This window comes from Pelodiscus sinensis, chromosome 6 (assembly GCF_052426305.1).
Source record: "Pelodiscus sinensis isolate ZL-2025 chromosome 6, ASM5242630v1, whole genome shotgun sequence".
Lineage (NCBI taxonomy): Eukaryota > Metazoa > Chordata > Testudines > Trionychidae > Pelodiscus > Pelodiscus sinensis.
The window spans coordinates 44649412-44662190 of record NC_143057.1 but is presented as its reverse complement, the minus strand read 5'-3'; the positions used below and the strand labels follow the sequence as shown (position 1 = coordinate 44662190).

The 12779-nt window shown below is 43.8% G+C and overlaps 1 protein-coding gene across 2 annotated transcripts in view; it reads left to right on the top strand.

Moving 5' to 3' along the window:
* HSD17B3 (hydroxysteroid 17-beta dehydrogenase 3) overlaps positions 1–2045 on the top strand; it is a 28751-nt gene extending 26706 nt beyond the window's left edge. For both annotated transcript variants that reach the window (XM_025187894.3, XM_006129378.5), the window contains one exon: positions 107–2045. In XM_025187894.3, the coding sequence (XP_025043679.2) occupies positions 107–217 (111 nt within the window). In that variant the 3' untranslated portion in view covers positions 218–2045. The remainder of the gene's footprint in view (positions 1–106) is intronic.
* The last annotated feature ends 10734 nt before the right edge of the window (positions 2046–12779 follow it).

Here is a 12779-nt window from a genome sequence, read left to right as displayed (position 1 = left end):
AACACAGAAGTTTTCCATGTTAATTATTATGACTTACATGAGCACTGATTTCTTTAAGTGCTTGTAATGACTTTGTTTTGGTTTGGTTTTGTTTCACTGTTTGAAGGGATACATCCTGGAGCTCATTCCGTTGTGGGTATTCCACAGTGACAGACTTCAAGAGGTGATCCTGACAACATTTTCATCTTCCCTGAAAAGGAATTGGAAGAGCTGCTAACAAGAATAACAAATCAACTTTTTAGTCTATGTCAAATTGTGAATACTGACTTTCTACACTATACTCCTGGGTCGCGTCTAGACTGGCATGATTTTCCGCAAATGCTTTTAACGGAAAAGTTTTTCCGTTAAAAGCATTTGCAGAAAAGAGCGTCTAGATTGGCACGGATGCTTTTGCGCAAAAGCGTCCATGCCAATCTAGACGCGGTTTTGCGCAAGAAAGCCCCGATCGCCATTTTCGCCATCGGGGCTTTTTTGCGCAAAACAGTTTTAGCTGTCTGCACTGGCCCTCTTGTGCAAATACATTTGCGCAAGAGGGCTTTTTCCCGAACGGGAGCAGCATAGTATTTGCGCAAGAACACTGACAATCTTACATTAGAGTGTCAGTGTTCTTGCGCAAATTCAAGAGGCCAGTCTAGATGCAGCCCTGGGGACTAAATTCAGCATGCTCACTGAAGAAGTTTTTTAAGGGCCTGATCCAAACACTATTGAAGTCCATGTTTTTTCACTTTATTTTGTGTAATATTTTAGAACAATTTAGATTCAAAGTCTTCACCTTCATCCTTAATATTCCTACAAGCACAGGAATGTAAGTCACCATACTGGAGGTCCACCTCGTCCAGTATCCAGTATTTGGTTCAGTTCCAGAAGGATACTACTGCTATTGTTGCTTCTTTAAACTGAGCTTGCAGAAAGGGGTTCTCTGCAGCTGTTTGAGGTTTACAAAGACAATTTGCATTATTTCTAAACATAGGTTTGTTTTTGATCCTGCTTGGGAGTCTCACACGATCTGCAAGGCACTTGTGGGAGGACAGAGTTTTCTGAAGTAGGAAGAGGAGATAGTGGGATGGAGGGAATCTGTGCCTTTGGGCTTTGGAAGGCTGCAGGGATGTGTGCATTTTAGTGGAAACGGTTTTCCGAGTCCACCAAAGCATCTTACATGAATCAGTATCAGAGAGAGGATACTGGATGAGGTGGACCTCCAGTATGGTGACTTACATTCCTGTGCTTGTAGGAATATTAAGGATGAAGGTGAAGACTTTGAATCTAGATTGTTCTAAAACATTACACAAAATAAAGATAATTTCTGAATGTGTGGAATCAGAATCTTAAGGATGAAGGTGAAGACTTTGAATCTAGATTGTTCTAAAACATTACACAAAATAAAGATAATTTCTGAATGTGTGGAATCAGAATCTTAAGGATGTTGCAAGGTTGTTTTACTGATGCATTCCTAAGAGCTATTCAACAAAGAAATATTCAAATATCAGAAATCTTATTTAAACCAGCTGGAGTGAATATATATTTACATTTGTTGGCTAAATGTGATCTGAGGATGCCCTTTAGTGTAAGCAAGATAGGAGGTAAAGCTGTGCTTCCGTCTAATTTAACCAGTAAATAGATCCTAATGACTCCTGCAGTTCCTTTGAGATGCCATACAAAAAGCTATCCAGTGACATATGCCAGATACTGCCACCCTACTGACATAGTACAGCATAGCAGCTCCTTTGCATAAAATACAATGTTTAAATCTCATTGTAAGCCTGACTTACATCAGAAAGATATGACAGGAAAGATCCTAACTCTCCCCATATGTTACCACAGCGTGACTGTATTGAATCTTCATTTAATGGCCCAGGAGGGAATACTGCAAAGCAGACTGAATGTGATGGTGTCTGTGAGTGTGTGCATCCATGTTCATATATTTAAAAACAGTTTTTGACATATGTAATTCTGACATTACATATAATAGAAATATTAGTATGTAATTTTCAACCTCTCTCACTCTGATCATAATTAAAATAAGTATTTCAACCTCCAGGAAACAATGACCGTTCACTGTCATGGAATATGTACCAAACCCATGTGTAAGATACAATTAATTACGGTCTATGGAAATTGTGAAGCCAGGTTTCTGGGAAGCACCTGGTAAATCTGCACAGATATGCCATGCTATTGAATTAATTGGGGCTTTTACATGCTTAAATTTACTCAAGGGCACAGGGTTGCCAACTCCAAAGCATTCAAAAAAAATCATGTCAGCTCCCCAAAATCAGAAAGGAACCCCCACAATTGTGACAATTGGCAACACTGCCAGATTTGTTCTACTTTGTGTTGAAAATAAAACAGAGAAAAGTGAGTCAGATTCCTCAAGGACAGTAAAAACAGAATGAAGGCATGAGAGCACTAGCTATGAATTTTGGAGTCTCCCATTGTTTGGAACATTTCTTCAGCCTTCTCTTGAACGAGAAGTTACATTTCAGTGAGAGGTTTGGGGTCAGTATATGTGAATTCTAACTCCAGAAGATATTTCGCCAATGTGTTAGGAAGCCAACAGCAGTTGTACAAATGGCACTGTGTATTAAATGAACACCCTGAGGGTATGTCTACACTGCTACCCTAGTTCGAACTAGGGAGGCTAATATAGGCATTCGAACTTGCAAATGAAGCCCGGGATTTAAATATCCTGGGCTTTATTTGCATCTTCCTGTCCGGGCACCATTTTTAAATCCCTTTAGTCCGGACTAACTGCCCGCGGCTACACGCGGCAGTTAAACGTTAATTCGAACTAATTCCTTAGTTTGAATTAACTGTTACACCTCGTGGAACTAGGGTGCTAGTGTAGACATACCCTGATGTATTGTTGGGGTGCAGGTGGGTGGGAAACAAGGGATTTAATAAAAATCAGAACTGTTATGTTGGGTTCTGTTAAAAACTAGAGATACATTTTCCAAAGCATCTACATGACTTAGCTCTTAAGTTGCATTAGGACTTCTAAGTCACTTAGGCCCAGATCCTCAAAGGTATGTAGGTGCCTAACATCTGATTTCAATTGCAGTTCTATGTTCATGTATTCTGTGACCAACTCAGTCACAGTGACATCATTTCATGATGTTTCAATGAGTGATATCATCCCAGCAGTAACTTCTCTGGGACCACATACAGCTAGGGAACAGAGGCACAGACAGCCTGAGTGACTTGTCTAACAGCCAGTCCATGGCAGAGTAAGGAATTAACATGAGGGCTGATTTAATGCATGGGCTTTAGGGGGCTGCAGCCCAGGGCACTGCAGGATCTCTGCCTCCCGCTGCTTCATTTAATCTGGCCTGCGGTAAGTCTGCCTCATTGCCCCCCTGCAGGGCTGGAGTCATCAGTGCTGGCTGACAGGCATACCTCTGTAGCCCCTCGGTGAAGGATGGTCAGGGAATCTGTACACGCTGAGCACACCCCCAGTACTGGCTCCACAGCTTTCATTGGCCAGGAACCACAGCCAATGGGAGCTCTGGGAGCAGCACCTGGGGGCACAGGCAGTGTGCCCTGCGCAAAGCGGCCTGGCCATGCCAGCCACTTTCGGCAGCACAGCAGCACTGAGCCAGGGCAGGCAAGCAACCCTGCCTTAGCACCACTGTGCTACTGACCAGGAGCCACCCGAGATATGCACCTTCTGGATGGAGCTTGGATACCACAGCCTCTCCTGCACCCAACCTCCCTCCCGGAATCTGCATCCCCCATCTGCACCTCAAACCTTGGTCCCATCTATGGCCCCAAAGTCTACCCCCTTAACTGAAGCTGCACCCTCCTCCCATATGCTAGTCTCCTGCCCCAGCCCTGACCCCAATCCACCATTCCAAATCCCCAAGGGCCCCAGAAAAATCTAATAGCCCCGGGCCCACAGACGAGTTAATCCAACCCTGCTGTCCTATGTCTCAGGGCAGTGACTCAACTGCTGGATCTTCTTCTTTCCCCTCAGTGGGGTTTAGGAGCTGGGCCGTAAGAGCTTTTGGAAATGTTATGAAATATATTAATACAACTCAAAATGACTGGGTCTCCTATTTATGAAATTCATATACCGTTCACTGGAACTGGATACCTTGTCAGCCTTTCCGAGTACACCAACATTGTATGGAAAGTATTTCTTACATTTCAAGCCCAGAGCCTGCTCAGTTTGTAAATTAACCAGTCTTTCTATAGTACTTCTATTTAGTCATTCCATAGCTGTGTTAAACAATTTACAGGGTATAATTTACTGAATATAGTCACACCCCATATAAAAAACTGCAACTGGCAAGGAGACATCAGTGTTATACATAGCAAAACAATGAACCTAGTTTGGTCATCAGTCCATGTGTGACCATTTTATATAGATTGGATTTGAGATATTCACTGAAGTATGCTGTTTGTCCAGTTTTACAAACAATACATGATAAATTGAGGGGAGATGGATTGACTGACACATTCACTCTCCATATCAAATGATGTCTTGGCAAGATAAGGAAATAGCATTCACTCTCTAGCCTTACATCCACCTACAGCCACAAATTATATCTGTTTAGTTTTATGCATGAGAATAGTCCCATTGGCTTAATCGTGTGAGCAAAAGGGCTGTGTTTTAGTGTCTAATCCTGCCGGCTGCCCCACTGAAGTCAATGTACGCTTTACCAATCACTTTGGGGATGAAGTAGAGAGGCCTTTTAGCCTTTAGTTTGATCTACTAACCTGTATGAAAACTACAGGCTGTCTTCAGCAGGATTATTCCTTCAGGTAGCTGAGGTAACACACTTTTCTGCAGTGAAGACAAGGCCTAAATGCTTGCAGTACTGTAGTCTCAGGGTATAGCTTCATTGCAAATAAAACCCTGCAGCAAGATTTGGAGCCCAGTTGAACTGACTTGTGCTCATACTATAGGGGTAAGAATAGGAATGTAAGCCTTTGGGTTTGGGCTGGAGCCCAGATGCTGAGAAAGTCTACACTGCATTATCACTCAGGCCTTTGATCTCTTTACCGTATTTTCCGGCGTATAAGACGACTCCCTAATTTTCTAGTTAAAAGATAGGTTTTCGTCTTATACTCGCCATATAAGACTACCCCCCCTTAAGAGGCCAACCGGCAGCGCCCCAGCGCCCCTCTGCCTCCCCGGCTTTGCTCCCAGTGTCCCTGGTCTGCTGGAGACGGTCCCCAGCAGACCAGAGGCACCGGGACCAAAGCCGCAGCAGCGGCAGGGTCCCGCACCTCTGAGGCTTTGCCAGAGCAAAGCCTCAGAAGCGCGGCACCCCGCCGCCGCTTTGGCTTTGGTCCCGGTGCCTCTGGTCTGCTGGGGACCATCTCCAGCAGACCAGGGACACCGGGAGCAAAGCCTCTGAGGATGCCGGCAGCGGGGCAGCCCAGGCACGCCTGGGCTGCCCCGCTGCCGGCTTCCCCCGAGGCTTCGCAAAGCCAAATAAACTATTTTACATCGCTCTGTCGACGGAGCCATGTAGTCTAGACATAGCCTGAGTTACCTGTTCAGGAAATAATGAGAACATCAATAAAATTAACATACCAAGTTCTCCAGGTGTGCATACTGTAAGAATGAGAAATTTTTGCTTCTAGCAGATAGGATTCAGATTAGAAACAAAACCTGCATTTTTGCCAAATTCCTTGTTGAGTTTCAAATCTGAAAAATGATCAGAGTGAAAATATAAAGCGAAATAAACTGTGTGTGTGACAAGACTTTTTTTTAAAACAGTAGTTTCAAGAAACATGGACAAACAAGAACGTGTGTGTTTGTATGCACGGACGTGACGTGATTAATGATCTCGGGTGCCTTAAATTCTGCGTGTCCAAATTAAAGCATTTTAAAGGGCCCTTGCTCTCATCGGATGGATGCTCCTTCAGCACTTGCTGAGCAGCTGACCCTATTAAAGTGTCTCAGGTTGGACAAAATCAGTCATTTTTGAAAGACTAGCCATAATGTTTTATCTGGGCAAACTTTCCTTGATAGTAAGATTGTGGCTTTTGATAGCTTCTGCTCTCATAATTTGTGAGAGGTAGGTTGACCAGCTCAACTGAGTATTGTCTGATGACCTACAAATGTTTTAGTCATGAAAATGTGAACAACCCTCATTTACAAAACATTTCAGTTACTGAACTAGTCTCATGTGTGTGTGCAAAGGCAAAGGAGACACCGGTTGAGTTAAAAAAAAATGCAGTCAGTCACCACGAGTAATACATTAAGAAAAACATTCAGGGGAAGATTGCTTTTAACAATAACGATGTAGTCAATCAGTGGATTATATCGGGGCATAGCCCTGAGTCAAAGTCTTATTTTTAAAAGAGCTTGGAACTGCATGTCTGTCTAGACAAGTAATTTAGAGCACAGTTAAAAAAAACCTCTTAAACTATTGAATCCCAATGTTGTAAACACTGTTATCAAGACTGGTAATGCTGACAGGACCCTACTGTTCTCAAGGACCACACACAACAGAAAGAATTTGATGTGGCCGCTTGCCCAAAATATTTATTTGAGATAGATGGTTATGTGGCCACAGCCTAACAGAGCTGCAGGAGTGAGGAGCGCTTGCTGAGCGAGCAGCTGATGGGGTTGGCCCTGACAATGGCTGCAATACCTATTTCAGAATGCGAGAGGTCTCCTAAAATAACATAATTGCAAATGTACTCTCAGGCTACTCTGATCCAATAGGTAATCTTCCCTTCCCAGCAAAGGGGCGAGGCTCACCCATTAAAGAGGAGGAAATGCGTGCAAGAGTCCGTTAGCCAAATGTTATTGCTTATAACATCTTTTGTTATAAACATTCTTGCACATTCTATTGATGATCCTTTATTCTTGCATCACTCACCATTGCACTTTTTGGGGTTCTACGAGAGAGAACACGCTAAGAATTTAATACCATATCCCGAGTTTTCAAAAATGGAAATGTCAGTGTCAGCTGATGGTTGGAGCAGAGAGAGAGACAATGGACTGCAACTTAATGTTTTAATTAAGCCCTTCTCCAGGGCTACTCAACATGCGGCCCACAGCCAATTTGTTTGCAGCCCGCGGTACAGTTTGGGTTTATGCGGGACCCAACATGCAACCTGCGGGTGGGAGCCAAAACAAAAAAGTAGTCAACATAATGGTCTTCTGTTGATATGGGTTTTAGTAGTTAAATTCCTAGACTGTCAATGCTCACTAAAAGTGCTGTTATATGAGTGGAAATTGGGAAAATAGTGCATTTTATTAATAGCAGCAGAACTGACTTAAATAGGGCTTGCGTGTTGTATAGTCTTACCTTAATCTTTGAAATTCATGCCCATCAGCATGAAAGAAGCATGAAAGAAGCTATTTGCGTATATATATGCAACCACATTTAAGTTGCAGCTCTCGGAATGTGCTGTATCATTGTGGTCACCGGGGCTTTCAAAGTTGAGTAGTCCTGCCCTCCTCTTCTCTCTGTGGAGAGCTTTGCACACACACTTAGCTTTCTAAGTCCAGTTTTCAATGGATATCTACAAATACACACTTAATTCTGTTTTTAGAAACCTCCACTCATTTTCTAACTTTAGATGCAGTTTAGCTCAAGTTTTGGCCAGCTCACACAGTAAGGATTTAAGGGGGCTATAAGGCATTCTTCACCATGCTCTGAATGGCCAGAGATAGCTGGCGGCTTTTGTGTGGGTTTACCTTCCCTGGAACTTTAGGGATTCTATTAATAAATAAAAGAAGTATCAAGTTTGGAACAGAAACTCCTTTATCTCACTTTAGTAAAATGAAGATTTAGTTATGATATTAAACTACGCATTAAGGTGATGCCCGTCAGGTTGGCTATATCTACACTACAAGGTTTTTGCTCAAAAATCGGCAGAGCATCCACACCTCAAGCACATTTTTGAGCAAAAAAAAAAAAAAAAAAAAAAAAAAAAAAAAAAAGTAAACCGACAGGACAGAGAGCTTTTGCCGGTAGAGTTATTCCTCTCCCCATAAAGGCTGGTGTGGACACTCCGTAGGGGTTTCTTGTGCAAAAAGAGCTTATCAGAAAAAGCACAGGTGCTATGATGGCCATTCTGTTAATGGCAATCAGAACTTTCTTGCACAAGAGTGGCCATGCAGCGTGGATGCTCTCTTGTGCAAAAGCGCATTGCTTTTGCGATGTACTTTTGAGGGGTGGACATGCTTTGGTGCAAAAAGTTTTGTGGAAGATCTCTTCTGCAAAAAGCTTCTTGCGCAAAAACCTGAAGTGTAGACAAAGCCCGTGTGTATATTATATGTTGTTTAACACTAGTCAACCAAATAAAAAAAGTCGTCCACTAGCTACCCACATCATGGGGCATAGAAGAGGAAGCACATTCTACAGTGTTGGTATGTGCCATTCCTGGATTTATACATCAGTGTGCCCAGCAGCATGGCTGTGCCAACATGCTGAAGAGCATCTGGTGAACTGGATGTAGACCAGAGGTTCACAAACTTCACTGCACTGCATCCCTCTTCTGATAATGAAAATTACTGGCCAGTAGGGATGGACCAAAGCCAGAGGCAGCAAGAGCTGAAGCCTAAGGGTGGGAGGCCTGTAACATGAGCCCTTGCTACCCACCACTTCAGCTTCAGCCCTGGGTGATGGGACTTGGGCTTCATTAAACAGCTGGAAACCGTAGGGGATGTTATACAATGTAAGTGGCAGAAATGGTTAATGGTAAGAATATATATATAAGCAGTAATAGTTAGCTAGGAAAGGGAGAGGGCCAAAGGAAGAATGCTGCTGGTACAGAATGAACACTTGAGGTAGGTAGAGATATGCTGTCTTAAGGGTATGTCTAAACTACATCCTTCTTTCGAAAGAGGGATGTAACTTAGACATATCAAAATTGCAAATGAAGCCGGTATTTGAATTTCATTTCATTTCCCTTCATTTGCATAATCGCATCACAGCATTCTTTCGAAAAACGCTATTTCAAAAGAGCAAAATTGCAAATGAAGCCGGGATTTGAATTTCATTTCATTTCCCTTCATTTGCATAATTGCGTCACAGCGTTCTTTAGAAAAACGCTATTTCAAAAGAGAAACCGCGATCTAGATGTGGTTCTTTCAAAAAGAAAAGCCTTTTTCAAAAGATCCTGTACTCCTCAAAAAGGGTACGTCTAAACTATACTCTATTTTTGAAAGAGGATCTTTCGAAAGTGAAAGTAGTCCGGACGTGTTTTTTTCAGGAAAAAAACCTGTTTAAAAAAAAAACACGTAAGCCTCATTTTTTAAGGAAGAGCGCTTTCAAAAATGAGATTGGAAGAAGATATGCAAATTCCCTCAGAATTTGCATATCCTCGTTCTAAAATAAAGCGTAGTTTAGATGTACCCAAAATGAGGAGTACAGGCTCTTTTGAAAAAGACTTTTCTTTTCGAAAGAACCGTGTCTAGACTGCGGTTTCACTTTTGAAATATCGTTTTTCAAAAGAACGCCACGACGAGATTATGCAAATGAAGCACTGGAAATTCAAATCCCAGCTTCATTTGCACTTTTGATATGTCTAATTTACATCCCTCTTTCAAAAGAGGGATGCAGTCTAGACATATGCCTGGAGTATACTCCAATTCTAGCAATGATTTGGATCTGACTTTTGGAGAGTTCCTTCAGCCTCGCTGGGCATGAGTTTCCTCTGTTTACATCTACTTCATCAGTAAGAGAGAACATTGTCTTCCCCTTAATTTGGAGGCTTTTATTAAGTGTGTCAAGAATTGTGATTCTTGTATAAAAGGTGCTATGGCATTACGAAGCTACAGGCAGTCCCCGGGTTACGTACAAGATAGGGACTGTAGGTTTGTTCTTAAGTTGAATCTGTATGTAAGTCGGAACTGGCGTCCAGATTCAGCCGCTGCTGAAACTCATCAGTTTCAACCGCGGCTGAATCTGGATGCCAGTTCTGACTTACATACAGATTCAACTTAAGAACCCCAGGTGTCCCCAAGTCAGCTGCTGCTGAAACTGATCAGCGGCTGATTCCAGGAAGCCGGGGGCAGAGCAACTCTGCCTCGGGCTTACTGTAGTCAGCCGCTGGTCAGTTTCAGCAGCGGCTGACTTGGGGACGCCTGGGGCAGAGCAGCTGGGGTGCTGCTGGGTTGCTCCAGTAGCGCCGCTCCTTGGTGCTACTGGACCAACCCAGCAGCACCCCAGCTGCTCTGCCCCAGGCGTCCTGATTCAGCCGCTGCTGAAACTGACCAGCAGCGGCTGAATCAGAACGCCTGGGGCAGAGCAGCTGGGGTGCTGCCCAGTTGGTCCAGTAGCACCGAGGAGTGGCGCTGCGGGACCAACCCAGCAGTGCCCCAGCTGCTCTACCCCAGGCGTCGTGGGCAGAAAAGCCTGGTCTGCTGGGGAGGAGGGGGCACTAGCTGCGCCCCCCCCCCCAGCAGACCAGGGAGACGCGGAGCAAAGCCACAGAGGACGCCCGCAGCGGGACAGTCCAGGCGCGCCGCGGCTGTCCTGCTGCGGGCGGCCTCCGAGGCTTTGCTCCCCATTTTCCTGGTCTGCTGGTCAGACCAGGGAGACGGGGAGCAAAGCCTCGGAGGACGCCCGCAGCGGGACAGCTGCGGCGCGCCTGGGCTGTCCCGCTGCGGGTGTCCTCCGCGGCTTTGCTCCGCGTCTCCCTGGTCTGACCAGCAGACCAAGGAGACGGGGAGCAGCTTTTCTCACCCCGGAGAACGCGGGCGGCGGGACTGCGGCTCATCTGGGTGTCCCACCGCTCCTGTACTCTGGGGCGAGAAAAGCCCTGTTCGTTACTGCGGATCCGACGTAAGTCGGATCCACATAACTCGGGGACTGCCTGTATATGGTTATTGCTGTTTGATTATGTAGATTGCAGTAGTACCCCAAAGGCAGGGGCACTTTCTAAGCCAAGAAAAGTGTACCTGAAAAATGCAGTGTAAAAAGAGCAATACTAATATAACTTGCATTCAAGTGAGCAGGCCCTACTGAGAGACCCCAAAAGCGCTACAGGAACTAGTATCAGAACTAGGAGATAGGCAATCTCCATTAATAATTAATAATAAATAATAACCATTGGCCATTATTTCTGAGGCCTCAGAACAAGTGAGGTGCTAAAGAGCAAACCAGGCTGCCTGTATTTAGAAGGGAACTAGAGTTGGATCCAAAGCCCACTGAAGTCAATGGAAAGACTCCCATTGATTGCAGTGAGCATTGTGGCTGGGCCCATAGTGACCAAGAGATTACTTGTAGAAAAAGATACTACTCCAGAGGAGAACAGCTAACAGAATGGGACCCTTGATTTCTATTTATGAGAAGCTACAGAGGCTAGTCAGTAGGTCTCAATGCTAACAGTGTATTTGAGATGGTTCCACATAACTCGTTAAGAGGGAGCCAGGCAAAGGTAGTGTCAATGGAACTGCTTTATGATTTAGAGCTGTATAGGTGGTTAAAAGGCAACTAGTTAAAGAAACAAAACAATGCCTCGCTTTCGAGAGGAAGTGAGGGCTATTGGACCATTCCCCCCTCCCTCCAGTGTGGATATTACTCCTGCCACCTTGAGTGGACCTAGAGATAGGTAGAATAAGTCATCCTAGGAATTTAATTAAAGCAGCTCAGCTGAATGTTGCAGAGAAGGCTTTTGTGCAGTAGGTCGTGCACAGTAATCGATTTCTCTGGTGTCACTCTGATGTTGCTTTCCACTCAGAGCCTCCCCTGGCCCCACCTTGTGTAATTATAACTAAAGGTAAAATCACCAATAAGGGGCACTAAAGGAGTGCTTAATTATAATATCCCTGTAGCACCTGTGTAGCAGAAATATAAGTAGTACGTGGATATGAACTGCAGAAAATGATGTATTCAAGTAAATGAAGTTCTGACAACTAGACAAAAATATATAAGGAGAATTCAGGATTACGGCTGAAAATTTAGATGGTTAGTGTTGTGTGCTCAGTACTTTAGCATTTTTAACTAATAAATATTATAGCAAACACTGTGAATGTATTAACAATTAAGAATCATGGTTAGGGAATATTCTAAACACAATGGACATAGTTATACACATGTTTCTGGCTTGTCTGCCTTCCAATATCTCCTAAACTGCAAATAAAGGTTTACTTCCAGGCAGTTGAATGTGGGATGATTTCTCAGATGCCAAACCATAGCAAATCCAGTCTGAAGCTTTATGTTCAGGAAGATCAGATTCATATAGTAGTATGTTTAATATTTCCAGGCTGCACAAGTCAGCTACGAGGGTGGGTTCACAATCTCCCTATGTAGGTTTACACTCTCCCTTCTCTAAGGCTACGTCTAGACAACATCCCTCTGTCGGCATGAAAAAGCACTATTTCGAAATTGAAACCGCAGTTTAGACACAGTTCTTTCGAAAATGGAGCACTTTTTCGAAAGATCCTGTAAACCTCATGACTGCAGTTTCAATTTCGAAATTGTGTTTTTTTGAAAGAGTGCCATTATGTGATTATGCAAATGAAGCACGGGATATTTAAATCCTGGCTTCATTTGCACTTTTGAAGTGCTTCATTTACATCCCTTTGCCGACAGAGGGATGTAGTCTAAACAGAGGGATGTAGTCTAAGAGAAAAAGTTATTCAGGTTTACTCTTGCAGATATCCTACTGAAGGAAAAGCAGTACTGATACTGGTTAATCTTGAGTACTGTTCACCCAGCATTAATGGATTTGGACCACAGCCATGGGTACAGAATGAGAACCTGAATACAATAGTGTTATCTTGAGGAGGAGGCACAAGATCAACAGCCTATGAACTGAGTGCAGCTGTAAGGCCTTAGGCTAATAGCCTAAGCTCTGTAAAATAGGGA